Here is a 13,235-nt window from a genome sequence, read left to right as displayed (position 1 = left end):
TACATTTATCCTACCAACAATTTGCATAAAGACCTCTTTTACACAAAAGAACCACTTTTAAAGTATCCTGCAATATAACAATGAAAATAACATGTTCACCTTTTAGTTTTCATTAGGATCTGGTTGGAAAATATTTAGTTTCTTTTATCCAATATTTGCTGTATTGTACATTTATCATGACTTAATTGTTAACCTATTGTTTTTCCTGATTCTAGTCTTTAATCTCTGGCACAGTAATATATTCTATCTTTATGTTACAGTAAGAAGTCCTTAATTTCACAGAGTGCTTTTTATAGTAAGTATAAGAAAGTTACTTCTGGTTTCAGAGAAATTAATCAAATTCACATTTATAATTAATTCCTTTTGGCCTTTTTATTCATCAAAACAAAATGTTGACTGCATGTCCACATACACACTCATACATACATACATATACACTCATCCCGGCTCCATCACAGTATTTCTATTCAAAGACAGACCTTTGGCCCCATGGGCCCAGTCCACCTCTCTACATAGTGTACATCAGAAACAGGCCGCAGGACCAACCGTTACATTTAGTTCTAAACACGATGTCGACAAATAAAAAGCACAGTTACAGAGTCATGTAAAGTTTCACCAGCAGATACAGTGTTCAGTCTACAGTCGGTTCAGCTAGGCAGCTTCAGCCAGACACAAAAATCCGAGACAAAACACAAGGGAGAGGTGCACATGAACGGCTGAGACGGACACATTCCGGAGGAGGCCGCCGGCCCTTAAAGCCTGGAGGTCAACGAGAGTTGCATCACAACTCCATAGGGGAAAACATTAAGGACTACAAGCAGCAAAGCGCACAGCCAAAACAAAACAGAAGATAATTCTCTTGTTTACCCTTAAAAAAGTTATGGAAGCTTGGATCTCCGTGCCCCAAAGTTTGACCGACAGACTGAGATCCCACAGCCAACTTCCCCCCCCCACCCTATCGGCTACTTGTCACGCTGCTGGTCAGCAAATCCTGAGCCGGATTAAGAGTCCACAGAAAACAACAAGAGGACACATCGATGGTACAAGACTGAATTCATGTAGTTACTTGTTTTATCAAACAACTTTGACATTCAAACCTTTGTTTTTATTTTACTTTTAAATCAGTACACTGATGCAACCAAATGATGCTCTAAAGGGACAGGAGTAAAACATCTGGGGAGGTTTAGTCTGTACGAACCTTCTGGTCTATGAATAACCCAAAAAGGATTTCCTGATTGATAATAAAAATCATTACGAATCTTTACAAAGTTCATGATTGTTTGTGTTTTCCTCAGCATCACACTGGTGGAGAGAACCTCTTGTCCTGATGGCGGCGTTAATAGGTCAGGATTGCAGCCCAAAGCTACTGAAATTTGTTTGTGGTTGCCAGCTGATGAAAAAATGTACGCTTTCATTTTGGTGACACCTGGTGGTTGGTTTCCGGTTTTAACAATTGTCTGTCTGGCCTATTCTGCTCTCCTGGATGACATGATTATTAATACACCAATAGGTAACTGCAGAATACATTTCAGCCATGTGTCTGACATGTTTCGTTTTTTTTCCCCCACCTGTCGCCTGCACCTCTTTTTCAGCGGATCAAATTAGCTTAGGTTTTCATCACGTGACCCGGGTGTGACACTACAGTCAAGGTGCATCTGAGAGTTAACCTCGAGTTCAGTTTATTACGTCAAACTGCTGTTACCTAAACCGCCGACATGGACAGTAGAGCGTCTGCTTGGTGGAGGGGTCGACAGGTGAGTGTTAAGCGCTTCACTTTTCCCTCTTAGTGCTTTTCGTTCTGTTCACATGGGGTTGAAGACTGGCTGGGTGATGTAACATGAAAAGCTACACAGGTGATTTAAAAGGTAAACGGATCCACGCCCAGATGCCCAGGAGCCAACAAGCGTTTGCAAAGTTTGTTTGGATAGATAAAAAGTAGCTGTTGAACACAGAAGGTGGAATAAAACCAATCTACTCATCTACTACTAGAGTGAAAACCTCTTCTGCTGACAGAACCAGGTGTCAAAACACCTGCGCCTGACAATAAAATCCAAGGCTTCCTCTCAAACGCTTCTAGGCTCACTGGTTCTGACCTCTGACCCCCCCCCTGCCATCAGAAAAACACACAGTAGAAATAGAGAAGAAAATTGAGCGCTGTGTGTGGAGCCAACAGCTTAAAACACAAAACTAGAAAATTACAGAAAAAAAAGTATCAGTGGCCATTCTTATTAAATATTAGCATGGTGGCTAATCACTAGCTAATTTGATAAATCTATGAAGGCCAACGGTTAGTAGATGAATTAGCGGCTTACCAGGCTAATTAGCTAGTTGTTGGTAATTCAATTACAATATCTGCGGACTTGTTAGAGCCCCCATTGTTAACGCAGAAGTTTGTGAGAGGACAGCTTTAAAATAGTTCCAAGTAGCCGTATTACTACGAAGTTGTTCATGAGCCAATTAGCCTGCTAGGAAACTAATTAGCAACGCTTTTGGTGGCTTAATTTCCTGAGAGTTTGTAAATCTCACAGAAGGCTAAAAGATCAACTGATTGCAGGTGAATTGCAGGTTGCTCTCAAGCTGGCTGCTAGTCCAATAGACTAGACTTGTTTAATGTTTAAAGGGCTAATTGGAAATACGCTTGTTGAAAAATGATCTGATTGTTGGATAATTCGGATCGATTTTAGTTTTATTAGCACCGTGATGTTGAGATAAGTAGCACTCCAGTTAAGGCGCTAGTAAGCAAGACGTTTTGAGATTTATATCCTTGACTGTTAATTCTGAATGTTAGCCTAGTTAGCGGCTTGTTAGCAGGCTAATTGACAAATTTAGAATTAATTTGTATTGCCAGATAATTTGTTTGACCGTTAATTAGCACCAGATTACCAGCAAATTAACAGCATTTCATTTGGCTAACCAGCAAATCTTTTCTGAACGTTTGTTGGATAATTGAGATCACAGTTAGCCTAATTGGCACCCTGATGTCAAAGCTAATTAGCATGCTGTTGGTCACTAAAAAGAAAAAGATGCTAATTCAAATTGATGGCTAAGTAGTGGGTGTTGAAGGCCAAATTTCCATCAGTCAGGAGACTAATTCGGGGGCCGTTGGTAGGGAGGCGCTTTGTTAGCTCAGGACGGCGCCGGACGGTGAGCAGGGGGCAGCTGACAGGACACATTGATCCCATGACTTTGAGTCTGCTAAGGTGGAATGATGCAGGAAGTTTTAGTTAATTATATTCTCTCATCTAAACAAAAATAAACAAAAAGGAAACCCTCAGTCCTGTTCACACTGGAATTATGACGAGCCAGCATCCATATGTTGGAGGTGTTGATTAATTTCCTGTCAGCTTTGCTGCTGCCACGGGGTTCCATTTAGTCTTCATTGCCTCGGAGGAGGAGGAGGGTAGCGGGGGGGATACTTTAGAAGGAGGGGTGGGGTGGTGTAGAGGTCAGATGTAAATAGAGAGATATCAGTCCTTTCTGGCCTTCCTGTTCCTCGGAGATCTCCGCAGGACATCGTCCTCCAACTTCTACACGGGAAAAACAAAGCTTACGGTTAAATTTATTCGTCCGGAGAAAAAAAAGACTGAAGACTAGGGCTGCAACTTATGATTATTTTGATAATCGAGCATTTTTTTTTAAATTCGATAATTAAAACCAAAACAGCATTCATTTCCAACCCTTCATTCATTCTGTGCACTTTCTGAAGTTTGCTCCTTGAACATACCACCGACTTCTCCAGGATGTGCGTCTTGATTACCGCTGCACCCAACGCTACTTCAGACGGAGTTGAAAAATTGCAACTTTGGGCAAAAAAGCGATTAATTCGTTCCTTCCGCATCCGCGCAGCCTATTTAAAATTCGCCTCAAATCGCGAACAGTCGAGTCTGTACATTGACTTTGCATGGAATCTACTCACGCAAATTAATCACTTTCGCTTTTGGTGTGAACGTAGCAAAAGGCCACATGGTCTGGTCTGAAAGGAACACCCAAAAGATTGACTAAAACAGATTCCCCCAAATGCATTATTATGCCCTTTTAGGGTACAGTGCTTTACCTCGTCAGCCGTCGCCTCCTTCCCTGCATCCTCTTCATCATCATCTTCTGCAGGTATATCCTCTCCATTCTCTTCTGCAGCTGAAAGAAAGAATAATTTAAAAAGGTCAGACTGACTGACGGACAGGTGAGTAGAGTTTCTTTGAATCCAGCCGTTGTAGATACCTGGACTGCTCTTCTGTTCGGCCTTGCCCTCCTCTTCCTCGTCCTCCTCTTCATCCTCCTTCACGTCAGGCTGAGCTTCGTCGGTCTTCTTGTACTCTGCTGCTGGTGTCTCAGGACTCTTCTTCTGCAGAACACAAACGGTGAAAATGTTCAGAAACATACCTCACGTTCACTTGCATTCATTCATGCTGCCAAAATCCACTGGCAGAAACATAGAAATTTGCTGCATGATAATTGAAATATCCCAAAACAAAAAAAAATTCAGAAAGAATAGAAAAAAATACATGTAAAAACATAAAATATTAAATTATTACACAAAAGAAAATCAGCAAATCTGAGATCATGTTTGTATATGGAAGAAGACTTTAGAAGACTAACTTCCTGGATGTCCGTTCAGCTGGATAAAAATACATAAAAAAATAAATAAATAAAATAAATAAATATTATAACTAAAGCTGTCAGATGAATGCAACTATTAAAAAGGTGACCTGAGAAGTGGAGCTCCTACTAGAAATAGGTACAGACGTTTTCTGACGTCCAAACAACAGAACCATCACCAGCACAAAACAAACACGCAAAGCTACTCTATCATTCACCAGGCCTGAGGAGGCGGGTCGATTCGGGGGTCCAGCTTCAATTAACTCTTCCTGTAAGCTCGTGAGACTCAACTGACCCTGATCTGATCCTGAAGACCTCTGTGGAAGCCACACACAAAACACACACCAAACTGAGATATAAGGCCGCAGGACGACTCAGAGCATGGTTCAGGTACATCGGCTTGGCATTTCTGAACTTTAAAGCTGTTCTCTGCATTTTCCCTTGAGATTCCTAACCGGCTAACGGTACAGTGTGTGTGTGCGTGCATACCTTGCCGGTGCAGCAGAAGACAATGATGAGGACGAGCGGTAGAGCCACAGTGAGGACGTAGACGACCCAGAGCCACGGGCGCTCCTCTGCAGCGCTCAACATCTGAGTTGCCAAACCGGGCTGTGGCAACAAAAACAGTAACACATTAACACAAATACACTAGAAAGAAGAACAAATGCACTACGGTTTGCAAGAGAAAAATAAAGGGACAGTAGTGGTGTTAGAGGTTTGTGTGAGCTTCTTCTATATAGTCTGTTTTATTACATTCTTGCTTTGTTCTGCTGTGGAAGCATTTTTATTTCAATAACAGCGCCATACAAAAGGTTACTTACATCGGCGGCGCCCTCGGCGGCCTTCTTCAGCCCCCAGCCGTCGGCGGCCCAGCGATCAGCAGTGGCACGGTCGTCTGTGATGAAGAAGTTGTCAAAGAAGATGTCGGAGGTCATGGACCAGAGCTCCAGCCCCACGGCGCTGAACGCAGTCATCCGGAACGGCTGCAGGTCCTCGAAGAACGCAGGGTTCTGGATCTTCCTCGGCTTCCACACGCCCTGGAGGACCGAAACAGGGCCGTCACACAAAAGGCCCGGACGTCTCGCCGCAGGGACAGGGGGCGGGGCTTACAAACTCACCTGGTAGTTGGGGTTGTCAATCATGGGTGGCTTCCACTTGCCCTTGTGGTTGGGGTTGTCGATCATGGGCCGTTTCCAGGCACCGCAACCAGGGGCGGTCTCGCAAGCGGGGTTGGGTACCTGAGGGGCCTCCCATTCGCCGTCCATGTCCTCGTCCCTGAGAAACAGGAGGTACAGACGGATGAGGCGAGCGGCGGTCAAGAGGTTTACTTACAATTCTAATCAGCTATTTTGGGGGTCGCCACGACTCTCACCAGTCTTCAGGTTTGACTGCCTCGGGGTCTCCAATGTACTCTGGCTCTTCGTCCAGCCAGCCGTCTGGTTTCACTGCGTCTTCGTCTGGAATCTGAGCGGGAGCGTCCTCATCCCTACAGACAAACAAACACATTAGTCAGATGACCTCAGATTCTGCTGCTGATCAAACATTTGGTAACAGTCTTCTACATCACTATGTAGTATGTGTGCTGACTAGTCTACGTATATATGATGAAACATGTGTACTGACCAGTCTTCCGGCTTGGTGGCACTGGGGTCCTGGATCTTGGGCCTCTCATCCCAGTCCTCTGGCTTCTGGTCGTCAGGGTCCTCGATCTCGGCAGGGGGGTTGACGGCGGGGGTCATGTCCGTCAGCAAGCTGCCGCTATTCACAACCGTCTGATCCACCAGCACCTCAAAGGTGTTATCGGGGTTCAACACTGGAGAGAGAGGGGGCACAGTTGAGGAGTTAGACACCTGGACGGATAATAACGGGTGTATTCCCCAGTGTACAGGTGTGTCTTACCCAGTGTGTACAGGTGAGTCTTCTTATCTGTGTAGTATGTCCTCAGGTCAGAATCTGGCTTCTTGGCATGTTTCTCTTCATACTCTCCAGTTTTCGGGTTTTTGTGTCTGAAGATGAAGTGCAGTTTGTATTCCTCTCCACATTTGTCGGGTCCAAACATGATGGTATATGGAGTTTTATCCTTGAACAAGTCCTGAAGTCAGAAGAAGTTACAACATTCAGTGTACAACCTCTTTTCATATTATTTTAACACTTGCATGCAACATTTAACACATGTTAAATCTTTGTAAAAAAAAAAAAAAAAATCAGGATCAAAATGTACTTCCAGTCAAGTACTGGATTACCATATAATCAATATTATTGGTCCTATAACATAATAATACATAATATAAACTGACCAGGTTGAGGTCGGGCGTCTGACTGAGCAGTTTCACATAGGCGCCACCACAGTCGATGCCGGCCTGGAAGTTGACCTCGTACCTGAACACAAAACGAACATAAAAGAAATGAGTGGGATTAAGAGGAGGGGATCCAGATGTGTGAGAGGAGAACTTCTTCTTACTGGACGATGAGCGGCTTGGTGTCAAAGGTGAAAGGTCGCAGCAGCTGGGCTGAGATGGCGTGGTGTTTGGCCCGAGACTTCAGGACCAGGCCTTTATCGCCGGGGAGCTTACTCTCCTTCATCTCCTCCACCGCCCATTTACCTTGTGGTCACATAATCATCATCAAGCAACTTATTAAAAAAAAATATGATTGTTTCATGTCTGGTTATTATCCGGTAAAAATATGTCTTGTTCTAAATGAGCTCTGGTTAAACAAATATATAAATACAAAAATATGTTAAAGTGCTTTAAAATTTGACTGATTATACTTTTACTGAAGGAACGATTTAATGCAACAGTATTGTATTTGGACTACATTTTTATACTGTGTGGTATTTTAAACAGTATTTGTACAGAATGGTATTCTTACTATGTGGTAATTGTACTCTTGGTGAAGTAACATCTGAATACCTACTCCCCATCCCTGCATAGTACTTTACGGATTTGTGATTAGTTGTTGATGGATTATGTCTTACCGTCGTACTTCGCGATGTCTTCATCAGCGTCCTCCTTCTTGGCAACTGAAACCACCCAACTGAAAACAACACACCGGTTCAGGTACCTACATGCACAGGTGAGTTCAGACACACACAAGTTCAGGTACTCACCCATCCAGTGTCCCGCGGTCAAAGGACTCAGCGATGAAATGTTCCCCCATCGGCTCTGGAGCCTTGTAGATTACCTGAAGAGGATGAGGAAGAGTGTCATGACAGAAAATCCATTAGGTGCAATTACATTTGGTTTCATCGTCATTTGAAAGATTTAAATAATGTGAATAAACTGGATTTAACCCTCTGAAGCTCAAAACCCAAAAGGTAAAGTTTGTTTTAAACACTCGCCAAAACTACATTGTTCATCTCCGCCAGAAGCTGTACAAACAATTGTTTTACAATTTAATCTTTCCGACCATCCCTCACCACATCATGTAGGACATATTCTTTGGAAAAACACAACCAAGAAACCTTAAAGTTGTTATTTTCCATCAAAAACATTTTGTTCTAGATTTATAATTATGCCCCATATAAATTGTTATCCAGATAAAAGAAAATATAAAAAGTAAAAATAAGATCACAGTAATTTGAGTTGAAATACAAGTAGTTAACAAAAGGTGACATTAAATAGAATAAGTACCGTATTTTCGCGACTATAAGGCACACTGGATTATAAGACGCACCTTCAATGAATCGCCTATTTTAGAACTATTTTCCTATATAGGGCGCACCGGATTATAAGGCGCATAGAATAGAAGATACTGCAGTAAAACGTTTGACTGGGCTTGCGTTATGCATCCACTAGATCGGGCTGTGCTAAATCAAACGTTATTAAGCGTTCACTCCCATGGTAATGTTGTTCAAACGTTAATGTGGATATTAACAATATCTCTGAACCTCGTTCTTGATTAATGCTTTCGTGCATCTTGCACGGAGAGGCAGCGCTGGAACGGACGGTGGTACCTCGCGGCGGACCGTCAGCTCGATCCCGAGATAAAACTACGAGCTTTTCAACTACAGCAGCTTTAATATACGCTGTTGGAGCTGGAATTACCGCGGCTGCTGGCACCAGACTGTCCCTCCAATGGATCCTCGTTAACCAGTATGGATCAACCAATTGATCCATATATATGGCGCTCGTTTTATGAGGAAAAAAAAGGATTTTAAGTATGCCTTATAGTCGCGAAAATACGGTAGAATAAGCTGCTAGTTCTTTGTGACTTTGGTGCAGGACAGCGAGGCCTCGTCCACCAGCACTAGAAGTAACGGGCCAACCAGTAGTCTCACCTTGGGTGTAGGAGGAGTTTTTGGTGCAGCTGGAGCTTCGTCCTGCACGTCCCCTTCCTGCTCTTCCTCCTCGGCTCCGACTAACCCTAAATCCAGATCGTCCTCCACGTCCACGTCGTCACCAAGCACGTCCTCCATCAGGTCCTCAGCCTGAGAAAAAGGGGCCACACTGAGGCAGAGGAGGCCCACTGCCAGGAGAACCAACAACCCGACCTTCTGATCCATAGTCTATGAAGGGGAGGAGAAAGAGGGGGAGGGAGCGGAGGGATAGAAAGAGGGGGTGGATGGCGAAGGAGTTAGCACTTGTTTGTTGTTACCTTCCTCATGATGCGTCCCCAGTGCATTTTAAAGCTCTACAGACTTTCCCATGAATAAACCACTTCATCACAAACTGTAAGGCTACTCCATCATTAACACACTGGTTGTTAACGTGCGTCTCCCTGGCAACCACCAGTCGTCCGGGTGACGGGGCACCACTCACTGAACACGCAACAAGATTACTCCCACAACATACACACACACACATTTACTCTGTTGCACATTAACACAGACTGACTGGTTTATTATTAACACAAACACATTTCACAGTGTGGTTTATATGTAAATAATGAAAAGGTGCAACACTGAAGACACAATCTGCTAACACAACAGTTTATTTCCCACCGTCTACGACCAAAACATGAATACAAAAGATTATACTTTAAACAATAGTCACAAAAGAACATCATTATTGTCCATTCATTTTTGAAAAAGAAAAAAAACGTTTTACTTTTCTTAGAATGGTTATTTACCACTCAGATGGTCTATGGTTATTACTACTACTACTACTAAACCTAGGCCAAAAACAAAAAGGACTTCTTTTTTTTTTAAATCCACCACTTTTACATAAATTGGTTTTATGCTGTAACAAGTCAAAAAACAAGTTGAACCACTTTGGACAATTAAGTTTTATTTTAATGAATTGATTACACTAACTGTTGAAGCTCTTTTTTTTACCTCACTACTTTGTGTTTGGGGGATGCATCGTAACAGGCATATAATTACCTATTTTTTTTCAATTAAATAAAAGATGAACATGTCAATTTGTACAAGAAGTCAATAAGCCTGTGGGTGTGTTAACCTGCTTCACTACTCACTCAGCACAGTTGGGGCTAATCAGATTAGACTGTAGCAGGATTAGCTTTGCCCGGCTAACGGTGCTAGCTAGCCAGTGCTACCCGTAAGTTTAGCATCAAAGCAGTCTGACTAAAAGGTTTAAGGGACGTCACTCAAGAGTTAAAGCAAAAAAACTTGAGAAAATATTAAATATATAGGGAAATAATTTGATGTCATGTATATTTTAAGAATATACATTATATAACATTTAAATAGAATGGCCAATATTCACTACATATGAGGTCTCTATGGCCCAGCTGGTCGCTGTAGTCTTTAAACAGAATGAATTATGGAGGACTATTTTTGGCGGTGGAAGAACGCAAGTTTTGTGCTACATCATGTTCCAGTAAGCCCTCTGATTGGCCGATAACTGCTGTCCGCCTCAGATCAGTCGAGCGAAATCCGCTGAAGTTGCCTTTCTCGGACCGAGGGTCTGGATTTACAGTTAGTGACTTAATCTGATATTAAAAGGTTTATTTAGCCTGCAGGACATCTGCTACTCCTCGGATTGAACATCCGATAACAAAAACTGGTTCCTAACTGGGTTTGATGGGAGGTAGCTGTAGAGAACAACTCCAGTCGCTTACCAAACCGGATGGGCAGGTTACTATTTAAAACAGAAAGCCGTTGTAAACTCCAATGAATGACTTTAGTTTCTCAATTACAAATGTGTCCCTCATCTGTAAGTTTAGAGACTATTAAGGGAGTTGTTTTTTTAAATATATATATATATATATATATATATATATATATATACACACACATTTTCAGATACAGAAAATAAAATTACAAACAATATTTCCCTTATTGACTTCATCCCTCTTCCATATGTTTAGGTATAAATACTCACAGCCTTTTGCAAATGTACCGTCGGAATTTCAAAGCACGGTAACAAAATTTGTGATTTGGCTAGCAGAAAAGCGAATGCCTAAATTTTGTTAATGGGAAACATTATTGTATTTAGGTAATTTAAAAAGGTAAATGAGAACCAAAATGTTTCACTTTGTAGTTCGTGGAGCTGGTTTGTGCAACACACCGCCCTGCAGGCAGCAGGTTGAGCTGGTCGGTCCGCTGCAGGCTTCACACGAGAGAGACCAGATCACATAGCCAATAAAACCAACTCACAGGTGCCTGTTTCTTAACACAAAATCCTAATGCTGACTTTGTAAAGGGCAGGAGCTTTGGATTTTTTCTAAATGAAGATTGAACATGCCCTTAAAACCTCAAAGATCTTGACAGGTTATAGTGTTGGAATTAACTAAGTCATCAAAGAAAATGCACCACAGACGAAACAGGCATTGATTTAAACAACTTTTTAGGAATTCGATCTTTGGACACTGGAGGATTTAGATATAAGTATATCTAATATCTATATATAAGAATATTGATTACACACAGGCATAAATTGAACAGCTATGGCCCTTTAATTGCTGTGTGTTACACATTAATGAATACCGCAACCATTACATGAACTTCCCCGAAAGCGTTAAAACATTTTAGTGATTTAGAATCAACGTGGACTCATGGAAAAAGTCATCTTTTCAAGGGTGTCCATCCCATGAAAAATAAATATGTATACATGTCCTGTTGATCATCAAGTAACCTTAACCAATATATAAGGTCGCAACTATTCGTTAGTTGACGGCTCCATGTCTTTCACTTGTTTCCACAATATTCAGCTTCACATATTTGATAGAGAAAAAGAGAAAAATGAAAAACTCATTTAAAATTGATAAATTGGGGACGACTAATGCAGCTAACGTGCTAACTGACGCGATGATTCACTCATTTTTTTGCATCACTTCACCTCGACATCAGATTTATGTTCGATACAAGATCATTTATACAAGTTATTTAACTTGTCTTTACGAGGATCCGCAGTTTTCCGCTACGAACGCATCTGACAATCAACTACCGTTAAGTTAGCTTAGCTTAGCTGCGATGCTGCCTGCGAAGGAAAATTGGCTTCGGTTTTGTGGGAACATGAAACGGATGAAGCGGACTTTTAAAACACGTTACTTAAGAGTAGTATCAATATCGGTTAAATACATTGTGAGATGTATATGGTTCGGGGGACATTTGGCGAATGCAGCATGTTGGTTAGATGCTGAATTCACCTGCAGTTAACGTTAATTAGCTCCAGCTAGCCACTTAGCCCGATGCTAACGGCGTGCTGGAGGCACGGATATTCCTTTTCAACGGTTAAACATGGCTGTTATTTTAATCATTAACATATTGAGAGTATTAAAAAAAACAATATTTCTAAGAACGCGCTACTCTGCAGCAGAGCTCCCTGGTAATAAGTACAGTTTATCGGTCTCTTAACTCACCTCCGGCTCTTGGATGTAAACGCCTGGGAACGACTGAGGAGCGTCACATGGGATATTGGAGGGCACAAACCACCACCCCCCGACGTCGATGATTGGTCAGTGAGAGGACATTTCTGACGTTGCCTGTCAACGGTCAACAGCTGATTGGTCGAAGGGGGAATCTCGGTCGGACATGACAGCTGCCTGCCTCCCCCACCCCTCCCCGAGCTGAACCTCGTGGACAGCGTTGGTTGGTGGAGCTGTCAGAGGAAGTGCTCGCTGATTGGCTGGCACTAGGCTGAGGAAAAGAACTGCGATATAATGCTTGAGGAATATACTAGAATCTTTAGCACTTTTATCTTACCTTAAACATTTACTTACTTTTAGCGTTCAAATTAAATTATTGTATATTATGTAAAACTAAACTCAATGATATAAAACAAGATAGTTTAATGGTATCATTCAATTTGAATGAGATAAATCTAACATTATAAAAATGTGTGTACAGCTATGCATATTTTGTACATTGTACATAGATAAATGCAAAATTACTTAAGTAACATCCCGTTTCACTGGTCAACCTCATCTGGATACCCCTAAAACCACACATTAGTATCTTCCTTTTTAGGCTAGCCTACCTCCTCCTCCCAGTCATTACGTTAAGCTGAGCTACCCCTGGTCCTCCCTCCGGCTTTGCACTGAACACGTACATCTTAAATCTATATGCGCAACCCCGCCTAAAAATACCATTCCTTTAATTCGCTCATCATTTCAGTGCAGAGCTGTGTCAAGCCATGTGATCTCCATCCATGTGACCCTTTGCCTCAGCAGACCACCCAGCACCAGTCTGCTTCTTTTGGTCGCTGCTTCTTTTGGTCGCTGCTTTTTAAACCTCC

The 13,235-nt window shown here is 42.2% G+C and overlaps 1 protein-coding gene across 1 annotated transcript; it reads right to left on the bottom strand.

The window, feature by feature from the left end:
• Window positions 1-346: 346 nt before the first annotated feature.
• Window positions 347-12,510, bottom strand: canx (calnexin). Its single transcript, XM_037459862.2, has 15 exons — window positions 12,361-12,510; window positions 8,876-9,103; window positions 7,706-7,779; window positions 7,574-7,632; window positions 7,058-7,199; window positions 6,894-6,975; window positions 6,496-6,688; window positions 6,220-6,409; window positions 5,969-6,082; window positions 5,715-5,871; window positions 5,418-5,633; window positions 5,086-5,205; window positions 4,219-4,342; window positions 4,055-4,134; window positions 347-3,527 (listed from the first exon to the last, which is right to left on the bottom strand). Exons 2-15 carry the CDS (start codon window positions 9,098-9,100, stop codon window positions 3,468-3,470), a joined length of 1,836 nt encoding a protein of 611 aa, XP_037315759.1. The 5' UTR covers window positions 9,101-9,103; window positions 12,361-12,510; the 3' UTR covers window positions 347-3,467.
• Between the last annotated feature and the right edge of the window lie 725 nt (window positions 12,511-13,235).

Source organism: Pungitius pungitius, chromosome 2 (genome assembly GCF_949316345.1).
Source record: "Pungitius pungitius chromosome 2, fPunPun2.1, whole genome shotgun sequence".
Classification (NCBI taxonomy): domain Eukaryota; kingdom Metazoa; phylum Chordata; class Actinopteri; order Perciformes; family Gasterosteidae; genus Pungitius; species Pungitius pungitius.
Note: the sequence above shows the minus strand (reverse complement) of the source record. Positions and strands in the feature narration are given on the sequence as shown.

Excerpts from the sequence above, each read along its gene's own strand:
- canx (XM_037459862.2), bottom strand. The coding sequence starts at position 9,100 with ATGGATCAGAAGGTCGGGTTGTTGGTTCTCCTGGCAGTGGGCCTCCTC. Across the intron at positions 6,083-6,219 it reads GCCACCAAGCCGGAAGACTG|GGATGAGGACGCTCCCGCTC; the intron begins GTCAGTACACAT and ends GTTTGTCTGTAG. Across the intron at positions 5,206-5,417 it reads CCGCCGAGGGCGCCGCCGAT|CCCGGTTTGGCAACTCAGAT; the intron begins GTAAGTAACCTT and ends TTGTTGCCACAG.